The sequence below is a fragment of the Struthio camelus genome, chromosome 17 (genome assembly GCF_040807025.1).
Source record: "Struthio camelus isolate bStrCam1 chromosome 17, bStrCam1.hap1, whole genome shotgun sequence".
NCBI lineage: Eukaryota > Metazoa > Chordata > Aves > Struthioniformes > Struthionidae > Struthio > Struthio camelus.
In genome coordinates, this window is record NC_090958.1 from 16,034,184 (window position 1) to 16,045,271 (window position 11,088).

An 11,088-nucleotide genomic window follows, 5' to 3' on the forward strand; every position below is an offset into this window, starting at 1 on the left:
AGCAAGTACCCTTAGAAATGCAGAGAGCTACTAAGTATAAAACAACCCTTTTTCAGCCTTAGCAGAGACCAGTCCTGCAGTTGCTGATCCATGACTATAAGCAGACCCATGAATAGATTATGCTTATAGTGTGGAAAGGGCTTTTCTCAAATAAACTTTGCCACTCTTTTCTGTAGTTTTGTATTGATAAGGAAAAAAAATTGAGACAAAGCACTTGTTCCCTGGACTGGGGCTGCAGTGCCTTGGTTTGGCACTTGGGTGACTCAGTAAGCTGCGAGTGCTAGTGTATGCAGCATGGTGCTAAATTGTTCTGTGTTAACTTCTGCATCCTGGGAGGGTGTGAGACAACGTTCCGCAGGCTTGGTGTGTAGTTGTCTGAAGTGGAGGGGAATTCAAAGCTTAACTTTGAACAAGTCCAGACAGTTGTTTTTATGCCCTTGAATGTTAGCATGAGCAGACTGCTCAGCCTTCACGTACCAAACTATAGCCAAGGCTGAACTTTGCCAGGAATTTCCTGAAGGAAATCCAAATTCCCCTGAAGCACAGTGGGACTGTGCCAGGACAACTGAGCATTGCGCTGCCCCCACCTTGCTCCCTGGCTGGACTGTAAATGCCCAAGTTGCGTCCAAGAAAAACCTTTTGCGTGGCAGATTTTTCAGGTACGTTTTGTCTCAGAACAACCATCCTGTGGATGTGTAAAGATGAATAGAATCAAAACAGGAACTGCAAAGCCCAGTTGCTGTTTCTGCAAGAAGAAAGTTGATAGAGCCAGAGGGAAATCTGCTTGGCCTTACCCTTTCCTTTCACCTACTGGTTTGCCTCCTTGCTAAGCTGTGTGCTCACACTGTTAATTTTCTGTTGCTTGTAATGGTTTAACATTAGGGGGTGTAATATTAGGGCGTGTGGGCAGTAACCCTTCTGCCTGCAGAGAGGAGCTGGGCCCAGGACCCGGAGAGCCCCTGCCTTGCTCATATGCAGCCGGTGGGTCAGGATACCTGCTGCTGGGGTGGTTGGAGAGCTCATGCTCCTGAAGAAGCCAACGCAACCCAACCGTGGTAAACACTGAATGTGTGCTCCCCCTGCTCCTACGCGCTGCAGGGGCCCAGTCCAACACGAGTAAGCGTTAAGATGTAACGTGCTTGATGAAACGTGAGTGAGAAGGGAAACGCCCTGTTGTAGCTGAGTCTCTATAGCGAGTGCTGCAACACCATAGTCTCTAGCAGGAATCAGAGCTGCCTGTGCTCTTAGCTGGGCTGGCGTTACACGCAGTGCTTCTTCCTCTCTAGCAAGGGTTGCGGCAGGACTTTGTAAACTGCTCACGCGAGGGAAGAAAAGAACGGAAATCCCGCGGCGATTTACAAATTCCGAAAAATGAAGAGAAGAAAAGAAAGAAAAAAAAAAAAAGTGGAGATGCCGGGGATTGAACCCGGGGCCTCATACATGCAAAGCATGCGCTCTACCACTGAGCTACATCCCCGCGCTGTGGAGCGTCTTCCGCGCTGCGCCCAGATAGATGCGGCGGCGGCTGTGCCGGGCGCAGGCCCCGCTCCGCGAGCCGCGGGCGCTGCGCGGCCCCCCGGCCGCTCCCTTCCGCCTCCGTGGCGGCGGCGCCGGCGCAGCTCCGGCCCGACCCAGCCCCGCGGCGCGGCGCTCCCCGCGGAGCGGGCGCCGGCGCGCGGTTATAGCGGCGTCGGGGGAGAGCGCGTAGTGTGCCCGTCCTCGTTAGTATAGTGGTGAGTATCCCCGCCTGTCACGCGGGAGACCGGGGTTCGATTCCCCGACGGGGAGGCTCGGCTTTTGGGGGCCCCCGGCCGTTTTCCCCTGTTTTCGTCCGTTTTGTGCAGGCGGGAGACCGCGTCGGTTTGACAAATCCGAAATCCGGCCCTTGGGCCGCAGTCCCTGCGATGCCCCAGCGTAGCGGCCCCCAGCACCGCTGGCCTGGCGGTTCGGGGGCAGGCGGCGACCTTCAGCCGGGACAAAACAGCTCGGAAGCTGCGTGAGCGGCGGCTCTGCAGCAAGGAGCCTCGGGGGGGGGGGGGGTCCACGCAGTGGCGCCGCCCGTGCGGCAGCGCCTGCCTCGCCTGCTGGCTGCCGAGGCCTGTAGGTCGTCTGGTTAAAGGGGAGAACTAAAGCGAGAAGTGGAGCACGTAAGGAGGAGTTGATGCTCAGTGACGTACCGAACCGGTTGGAGATATAACGTACACCAGGGCGTCCCTGAGGTCGTTGTTAGGGTGAAGAGCTGGCCCCTCTGGGGTCGCCGGGGTCTTCACTCGATCGTTAGTAAACAAGGCTGGCAGCTGTAGGCCGAAGCGCCGCAGAACTGCACCGTTTGCACCTTCTCCGAATCGTTACAATTGTGCACGTCTGCGGAGGGTATTTTTTCCCCCCTCAAATTAGAAAACAGAGTATGTCAAACTGGAGCAGGACAAGAAGGGAGACTTAGACCAAATCTGCTAACGCGAGAAAGGATGCGTGGCAAACCTGCACGCGGCGGCTTGGGAGGCAGGGTGCTCCTGGGAGGGCAGGCGGGGGCTGCCACCTTTCCCACGGTGCCTTCCCGAGCCGGCCCCGAGCAGCCTGCTGCTGCTCTTGTCGTGGGGGCGCCGGGGGGTCCCACCCCCCGGGCTGGCCGTGTCCCCGCAAGAGTCTGGTGAAAGCGATGCCAAGGGGGGCGCGGGGGGGCCGCGGAGCGCTCGGGGGCGCCCGGGGCGCGGGCGGTGGTAGCCCGAGCCAGCGGGGGCCCTTGCAGCCGCCGAAATAGCTCAGTTGGGAGAGCGTTAGACTGAAGATCTAAAGGTCCCTGGTTCGATCCCGGGTTTCGGCAGGGGTCTTTTTTTTTTTTTTTTTTCCTTTTTTTCTGTTCTTTCCCCCTTGGTGACTGAGGTCTTCTTGACGCCGAGCCGAGCTGGCGGCAGGACTCCGGTCCCTGCCCCTGGGCCGCGGGCAAAGGCGCTCCCGCAGCGACGCGGCTGTCCCTGTAAGGCCCGTTCGCCTTGCGCGGCCCGCGGCGCGGAGCAGGCGGCGACCCCCGGCGCAGCTAGCGGCCGGGCGCCGCGCACCGCCTGCCAGTCCGTCCTCGTTAGTATAGTGGTGAGTATCCCCGCCTGTCACGCGGGAGACCGGGGTTCGATTCCCCGACGGGGAGGATGACTTCCTTTTTTCCCCACCGGGGCCCCGTTTCCGTGCGTGTAGCCAAGCTCTCTAACTTCCGAAAGGAAAAACGCTGAGTTTTGTGTGTGTGAACGCGTGTCTGAGGTGCGCACATAGCTCTCTGCGCGGCGGGGGCTGTGCTCCTCTGGCGTTTGCCATCGCTCTGTGCTGCTTGCAGCGCGATCCTGGCCGCAGGAGCCATCTGGCTGCCCATGTCCCCTCGTTACACGGGGTTTATATCGCTCTTGCTGCCCTTCCCTCTTCCACATACACCCTGTTGCTTGTGGGTTTTTTCCCTTTTGTATTGTACACCAGGCACAGCTTCAACTCCCTGTTGCTCCAGGGCAGGAGCTCCCCTTCCCCGGGTCTCCCGCCCCATATCTGGCATGGGTGGCACAGCTTGCCCGCTGTTAGCCAGGGGAGCTGCCCTGCCTGTCTCCCCCCGCCCAGCCCCGACTTAAAATCTCATCCCACAAACTGATGAGGTCAACAGATGCTCCCCAGGGAAGGCCAGACCTTTGCGGCCAAATCTTGCCCTGAACCTCGCACCCTTCCCCGCCTGGCCCTGCCATGGGACAGGGGTGAGCAGGAAGGGGGTGTGCAGTGCAGGGAGTGCCGTGGGTGAGCACAGGCCCTGGCTGGGGCAGCTCAGCCCCCACCCAGGACAGAGCCGGCAGAGCACACCCACCCGAGGACCCTCATAGCCCCATCCCCATGAGGTGGGGTGTGGGGCAGGGGGATGTAGCTCAGCGGTAGAGCGCATGCTTTGCATGTATGAGGTCCTGGGTTCAATCCCCGGCATCTCCAGGGCTGCCTTTTTCCCTCCCTGCACCCCAATTTTTTGCCCAGAGAGGCGTTTTGTCTGGGTTTAAAAGTGACTACGTTGCATCAGACAAAAAAAGTCTCCGTGTTTCCACTAATGCACGTGCATCCGTGAAAGGACTGCTTATGGTGATTTATCAATGGTATCAGACAGCTTTTGGTGGTGTTTGATTCTCCTTCTAACCTGTATGCAACTATACAATACACAGATAGGGTCACCTCTCACGTGTGGGTGTCTCGCGGCCAGACGAAGGCGCCACAGACGCAGAACAGCCCTCAAGCAAGAGAGAGGCATCAAAGTATGAACTTTAGGGGAACTCTGGCCTACCAGCCCTGCACCATTACTTCACATAGCAGAGAGCTGGCTACGTATAAACCTGCAGTCCCCCGAGAGCCTGCTCAGGGGTCTCTGGGCCACGCTCCCAGACGCAGAGCCAAAGGAAAAGCTAACAAAGCAGAGACAGCACAGGTACCCGCGCTCCCTGGCTAAGATGGTGCAAGAGCTTTTAGCTGGGGCTTAGCATGCGCCTTGCTGGCTCTGCGCTGGCTCTGCAGCGTCTGCACCGCCTCGGCTGGGCTGGTGGTTTCAGGAACACACACTGCACACAAACACAATAAAGAGTTCCTGCCCCAAAGAGTTTATAATGAAAGACATGAAGTGACAGACTTTTGGGCATAATGAATCAGTACTTGTCAGTGCAAGACATTCTGGTCTGTTTGGACCAACGCCGTACTCTTCACCAAGCTTGCCTTGAAATCGCAGCAAGGGGTATTTGTAAAGATGGCGAAGGAGAAAAATGGAGTGGCTTTGTTCAGGGACAACTCCTCCCGGTTCAGGAGAGCACTGCTCTCCAGCCAGCCAGTCAGTCCTATTTAAGGACTCTGTTAATTTAGGACCTAACATCTGTTTTGCAATCTGAACTTTACATGAATCTGACACTTTTGGGGTGCACTGCTCCACAATTTGATTGCTGGATTCAGACAACAGGTACAAATTCACTCAGGGTGCCCAGTGGTAGGCTGCCTCGCCTAATGAAATAAAAGAACAGCGCTGCCTCATCTGTATTTATTCACGTTATAAAACTCCGTCTCGTCAGGAAATAGATTGCCATGTGTTTTTTCAACTATTTTCAGGCCAGTCCTGAATGCATACTAACTAACTGAATATGCTTGGCATTATTATTTACTCTCAAACAAGATGAAGGACCTTCTAAATCTGAAAGTCTTTTCAAATCTTTTATGTTTACCTAACGCCAGATGTACACAATGTATGTGACTGAGCGCCATTCCAGCCTCAGCTTACACAGAAACGAAAAGACCTTTGGGGATCTTTTTCAGCTAAACCACCTGGATGTTTGAGCTGCCTTTTGTTTTTTTTTTTAAATTATTGTAATATGGAGCTTTAACAGAAATGCAAGGCACTGAGAGGTCCCCAGAGCATTCTCTTCCTGTAAAATCTCCATGTGTCAGGGAAACGTGGGCCAGTTTCCCTCAAACCAATCACAAGGCTGTTGCTGGGCCTCCTCTCCTTTCCTACTGGCGTGCAGCCTTGGGTATTATCTGTGTCCGCTTGGTAGGCAGCGGTTTTCTGTGGGCGCCTGCAAAGGAAGGATTTTGTTGGCGGACTGAGCCGAACAGTGTCTGGCGAGCCTTGCAAACAGCCTGGTTTTGTGCTCAGCCGTGCCCTCGAGTCGCTGTACGCCCTGACTAGGATGGCGCAGGAGCCAGCTCGAGCGCGACGGAGGTGTGCGAGGGGGCTGCCTTCGAAGTGGGCTCAGGATAAGAAAGAGGCATTATTATTATTTCTGTTAGTGATTAATTTTACCGCCGTGGCAAGGCCTCAGTGCTGAGTTGCAAAGTCCATTACAGCTCAGATATATACTCCATTTTACGTACGTGTATCTATAATACATACTCACTCCGTGATGTCTCAGGTGGACAGCTTGTCTGCAGGACTCGGACCTCTCGCTCTGTTCAACTTTCTTTCTCCTTCACTTCAGCTTTCTGCTTTCCCGGTAGCTTCTCTCCCTACCCTGATGGGGCTGCTCCTGCTTGGCGGCCGGACGCTTGGTGGCTTTCTCTGCCCCTTGCCACACGCCGGACCACACCTGTACGTACGCAAACATACACGCGACGGCGGCACGGAGGGTCGACCTTTACCTGCGCCAGCCCCAGCTGTTTTGTGTCTTCCCATACTGTTTCTGGACCAGGAGAGGGGAACACACACACTCCTGCCACTCTCTTGGGGCACGTTAAAAAATATCGGAGACTTTTTACACAGAAGTGGCTTCCTTTGGGCTAAAATAATCCCTTTTCCCTTTCCTCATGGGCACCCTGCTTCCTGGCGAGGCCCGCCAGAGGCGCCTCTCCTCACGGTGCCCGAGGGAAGGAAAGCAAGGAGGCACGTTTGAAACAGGGACCGAACCGCAGGTGCCTAGCCTGAATAAGATTTAAAAGTCGCACAAAAGGCTTTAGCCACGTACACGTCCCCAAAACTGAGGGCCCTCGCCGCAGGCCCCTCAGGGCTCTGGCCCCGCTCCAGCGGCTCCACGCCGGGTTTTACCCCGCGCTCCATTGTCCACTCACTGTCCCTCCCCGCCCTCCAAGCGCTCGAGGCCGAACCACCACCGCGCGGACCGCCTTGATTCCTCCGCGCTGCCGGACTCGTTGCCCTCCACCCTCACGTTACCGCTGCGGCTGGCGCGACAGGGAAAATAGTGCCTGGCGGAGTGATCCGAGCCGCGGCGGGCGGGGCGGCCGAGGCTATATAAAGGGCGGGAGGGGAATGTGTGGCGCAGTTGGAGTCGCCTGAGTCTCGGAGAGCGTCTTGCTGTCGGCTTGGCGTGCGCGCCCCGCGGTGAGCGCTTCGGGGGGCCTCCGCGGGGGAAGGGGAGGGAGCAGGAATGCCCTTTGTCGTAGAGGTGGCTCGACGTGCGCCGGGTGGCCGGAGGGGAGGTGTGTGGGGAAGGGAGAGTGCGGCTGGGCGAGGTGGAGGGGCTGCGGGGCGAGATGGCGGGCTGTGGAGGGGCTGCGGGGCGAGATGGCAGGCTGTGGAGGGGGTGCGGGGCGAAATGGCGGGCTGCGGAGACGGGGCGGGACGTTCCCCTCCCGATTTACCGGCAGCCACGCGAGCCGGTGGCGGAGACATGGCGGAAGGGGAGGAAGCACAAAGAGCGGCCGGGGAAATGGCGGCCGCGCAGGCGTAACAACCTCCGCCAAGATGGTGGCGAGCGGGTGCGCGCGCCCTGGGTGGGAAGGGGAGTGGGACCGGTGGTCCCGCCCCTCGTGATGTGGGCGGTCCTTTTACTCTGACGTCACGGGGCGGGGCGCTGGGCCGGCCACTCCCAGGGAGCACCGCCCTTGCGATGCACAGTCTCCATGGAGAGGGGGCTCCTGGTGCTGGGCCTGTGAAACTAGGGTGCCCCATGGGCAGCAGGTGAAGCTGGCTCTGCTGTGACTTCCCTTGGACGATGAAAGGAAGTAAATGAGTGAAGCAACACTTAATATTTTCTCTTACAGAGCAAAAATGCAGATCTTTGTGAAGACCTTGACAGGGAAGACCATCACCCTGGAGGTTGAGCCCAGTGACACCATTGAGAACGTGAAGGCCAAGATCCAGGACAAGGAAGGCATTCCTCCTGACCAGCAGAGGCTGATCTTTGCTGGCAAGCAGCTGGAAGATGGGCGCACCCTGTCCGACTACAACATCCAGAAGGAGTCCACTCTGCACCTTGTGCTGCGCCTGAGGGGTGGCATGCAGATCTTTGTGAAGACCCTGACTGGCAAGACCATCACCCTGGAGGTTGAGCCCAGTGACACCATTGAGAACGTGAAGGCCAAGATCCAGGACAAGGAAGGCATTCCTCCTGACCAGCAGAGGCTGATCTTTGCTGGCAAGCAGCTGGAAGATGGGCGCACCCTGTCCGACTACAACATCCAGAAGGAGTCCACTCTGCACCTTGTGCTGCGCCTGAGGGGTGGCATGCAGATCTTTGTGAAGACCCTGACTGGCAAGACCATCACCCTGGAGGTTGAGCCCAGTGACACCATTGAGAACGTGAAGGCCAAGATCCAGGACAAGGAAGGCATTCCTCCTGACCAGCAGAGGCTGATCTTTGCTGGCAAGCAGCTGGAAGATGGGCGCACCCTGTCCGACTACAACATCCAGAAGGAGTCCACTCTGCACCTTGTGCTGCGCCTGAGGGGTGGCATGCAGATCTTTGTGAAGACCCTGACTGGCAAGACCATCACCCTGGAGGTTGAGCCCAGTGACACCATTGAGAACGTGAAGGCCAAGATCCAGGACAAGGAAGGCATTCCTCCTGACCAGCAGAGGCTGATCTTTGCTGGCAAGCAGCTGGAAGATGGGCGCACCCTGTCCGACTACAACATCCAGAAGGAGTCCACTCTGCACCTTGTGCTGCGCCTGAGGGGTGGCATGCAGATCTTTGTGAAGACCCTGACTGGCAAGACCATCACCCTGGAGGTTGAGCCCAGTGACACCATTGAGAACGTGAAGGCCAAGATCCAGGACAAGGAAGGCATTCCTCCTGACCAGCAGAGGCTGATCTTTGCTGGCAAGCAGCTGGAAGATGGGCGCACCCTGTCCGACTACAACATCCAGAAGGAGTCCACTCTGCACCTTGTGCTGCGCCTGAGGGGTGGCATGCAGATCTTTGTGAAGACCCTGACTGGCAAGACCATCACCCTGGAGGTTGAGCCCAGTGACACCATTGAGAACGTGAAGGCCAAGATCCAGGACAAGGAAGGCATTCCTCCTGACCAGCAGAGGCTGATCTTTGCTGGCAAGCAGCTGGAAGATGGGCGCACCCTGTCCGACTACAACATCCAGAAGGAGTCCACTCTGCACCTTGTGCTGCGCCTGAGGGGTGGTAACTGAAGTAGCTATTCAGTGCTTGCATCCATGTGAAAGTTTCACTGCACTTGTTCATTCCAATAAAGCTGTTGCATCCACAAAAGTTTGTGTCTCTTAAATTATATAAGCAAAAATTTTGGTTAGACTTGGTTAATAAAATGTAATTATCTTGCTTGAAAGTATTATAAAGATGTAGTTAAAAGCTGCCCTGTGTAAGGTTTAGTCATACCTGAAAAGAATGACTAGCCCATTGGACATGGTTCTCCTGAGATTGTAGTGGTGGTCTTAACTCGCTAACAGTACAATTCTGATTTGCAGCTCTTAAACTACTGTTGTGCAGTTACATGCAGGTGTAATTTAGTATTTGAACAGTGACCACAGATTGAAGGTAAGAAGCCTCTTCATGTGACCAACTTGGATCAGCCAGCCGGAATCTTTTCCAGGTCTTCTGGTTAAATCTGTAATAGCAAAGGAAGTAGAATAAACAATACACATGCTTGCATGTATGAATGTGTGCATTGCAGTAAGTAATATGAAAAGAACTGAGTACTGTGGGTCTTAGCTTGGCAGGCTAGACTTCAAACAGACCTGTTTATCCTGCAAATCGGAATCCTTTATGGTCTGGGAGACTTTGGTAATACTTGGCTCAGTAATTGCCAGGTCCTGCCCGGAGTGTTTCATTAATGTGAGAAGTTAGCTTGCGAAGCACTCGGAAGTTTCGGTAAAGGATAGCTTTGTTGGGACCCCCCAAGGCCACCCTGGCTTTGCAATCCTACACTGACCTAACCAACTCACTGTATGCTGTGCAGTGGTAGAAATGTCACTACTGATACTGCAGGTCCAACTGAGTGTTTGAAGTGCTGCCTTGTTAAATCTGTCGGCTAGTGTGAGTTTTCCAATCATTCAGTTACCGGGTAGCCTTTATTCTTTGCACAGCTTAAGCATGTTAGCAGACTGTAACCTAAGATGTACCAGCTTGTTTAAAAATATCTTTTGGAATGCACTTCTGTTCCAGCTTTGTGCTATGTGGAAACATGACAGTGTTGATTAGCTAAAACAGAAGTGTTAAAGAACAGTTCCCATACAGTAAGAGAACAGACAAAAGGGAAGTCTTCACAAAATTATTGGGCAGTAGAATGGAGATCACCAAATAAATGGTTTGTCTTCTGAAGTAAGCTCAGTAAATAGTTAACCAAGCTGCTGCACTTGGAATCAGGGAGACTATGGAAACTACAGAACAAAAATAAGAATATTCTTGACAACATAATGTTATTTGCTGTTTGAAGGGGATATACTAGCAGCTAAAGATCAAGACTTGAGCTGATAATTAACTTCAGTAGGAGTTAAAGCAGTGTTGCTGATCACATCCAGAAGGGAAGGGTGGGATTCTAGGGAGGAAAATGCAGGATTTGACTTGAGTGGTCCTGCTAATAAATTATTGATTGGAAGTGGAGAAAGGTAATTCAGTGTTTTGCAACCTGTAAGAAACAAGTTTGAATAATCAAAATGCATGCTAAATTAGAGAAAGCTTGACTGGTTACAGGTAAGTATTAATGTGCTGTCACCAAGCTCACCTGTTTCCAGTCTGCTGGAGCTGGCCGGAGGCAATTCAGTTTCAGGTCACTATTGTCATTTCATGAGACTTCAAAGGGAAAATTGCTGGTAGACAGACTGGTGGGAGCCTTTATGGATGGTGTTGATGCAGTGCTGTCATGTAAAATGGATGACGCTCTCTGTGCTTTGAATTAATGTAACAAACCTGACCAAATGCAATTAATAAAGCTTCTTACTGTATGTTTTTTCTGGCCTCTGAGTCATTTGAATTTACCTAGTAATTAAACATTTGACAGCAAGGCCTTTAACAAATTTTGCGTATTGCATTCTGTAGTGGAGCTCCTGAAGTGTGGGTGCCTGTGATACAGTTCAAGGGTGAGTGAATCAATGTCGTGAGAGTGGAGTGCTGGCCTGACTATAAAAACCAGCAAAATTACAGTCTGGTTAAAATTGTGTAGATCCCTCGTCTTTGCATGTGCTGTGGTGCGCCCTTGCCGCTTGGTTCCTGCTGTGGTCTAGTAAGCCCAGTTAGCCTTTACCTTTTGTTTAAAAAAAGGGGGTGATATTTGGATTCTTTGTCCTATTTGAGGCACTTCAAGGTGGTTGTTAGTCCTTGCGGTACAAACAGCTCTGAGCGTGATACTTGTGAGCAGAGACCACAGCTTGTAGCTCTTTGCTGACCACAG

At 53.9% G+C, this 11,088-nt stretch overlaps 1 protein-coding gene and 5 non-coding genes across 8 annotated transcripts; 5 read left to right on the top strand and 1 right to left on the bottom strand.

Annotated features, from left to right (window-relative positions):
- Positions 1-1,405: 1,405 nt before the first annotated feature.
- On the bottom strand, positions 1,406-1,477 carry TRNAA-UGC (transfer RNA alanine (anticodon UGC)). Its single transcript has one exon. It is a non-coding gene; the product is annotated as a tRNA-Ala (tRNA).
- Positions 1,478-1,716: 239 nt separating this feature from the next.
- Positions 1,717-1,788, top strand: TRNAD-GUC (transfer RNA aspartic acid (anticodon GUC)). Its single transcript has one exon. It is a non-coding gene; the product is annotated as a tRNA-Asp (tRNA).
- A 963-nt stretch (positions 1,789-2,751) lies between these two features.
- TRNAF-GAA (transfer RNA phenylalanine (anticodon GAA)) lies at positions 2,752-2,824 on the top strand. Its single transcript has one exon. It is a non-coding gene; the product is annotated as a tRNA-Phe (tRNA).
- Positions 2,825-3,073: 249 nt separating this feature from the next.
- On the top strand, positions 3,074-3,145 carry TRNAD-GUC (transfer RNA aspartic acid (anticodon GUC)). Its single transcript has one exon. It is a non-coding gene; the product is annotated as a tRNA-Asp (tRNA).
- A 740-nt stretch (positions 3,146-3,885) lies between these two features.
- Positions 3,886-3,957, top strand: TRNAA-UGC (transfer RNA alanine (anticodon UGC)). Its single transcript has one exon. It is a non-coding gene; the product is annotated as a tRNA-Ala (tRNA).
- A 2,628-nt stretch (positions 3,958-6,585) lies between these two features.
- Positions 6,586-10,642, top strand: UBC (ubiquitin C). Of its 3 annotated transcripts, none has more exons than XM_068911111.1 (2): positions 6,586-6,829; positions 7,492-10,642. In XM_068911111.1, the coding sequence occupies exon 2, from the start codon at positions 7,499-7,501 to the stop codon at positions 8,870-8,872; it is 1,374 nt and encodes a 457-aa protein (XP_068767212.1). In that variant the 5' UTR covers positions 6,586-6,829; positions 7,492-7,498; the 3' UTR covers positions 8,873-10,642. The 3 variants fall into 3 exon arrangements, with proteins under 3 accessions (XP_068767212.1, XP_068767214.1, XP_068767213.1); XM_068911113.1 differs by having other exon boundaries at positions 7,720-10,642; XM_068911112.1 differs by having other exon boundaries at positions 6,772-6,927.
- The last annotated feature ends 446 nt before the right edge of the window (positions 10,643-11,088 follow it).

What these genes read in the sequence shown, in the direction of transcription:
- UBC (XM_068911111.1), top strand. Translation starts at nt 7,499, where the DNA reads ATGCAGATCTTTGTGAAGACCTTGACAGGGAAGACCATCACCCTGGAG.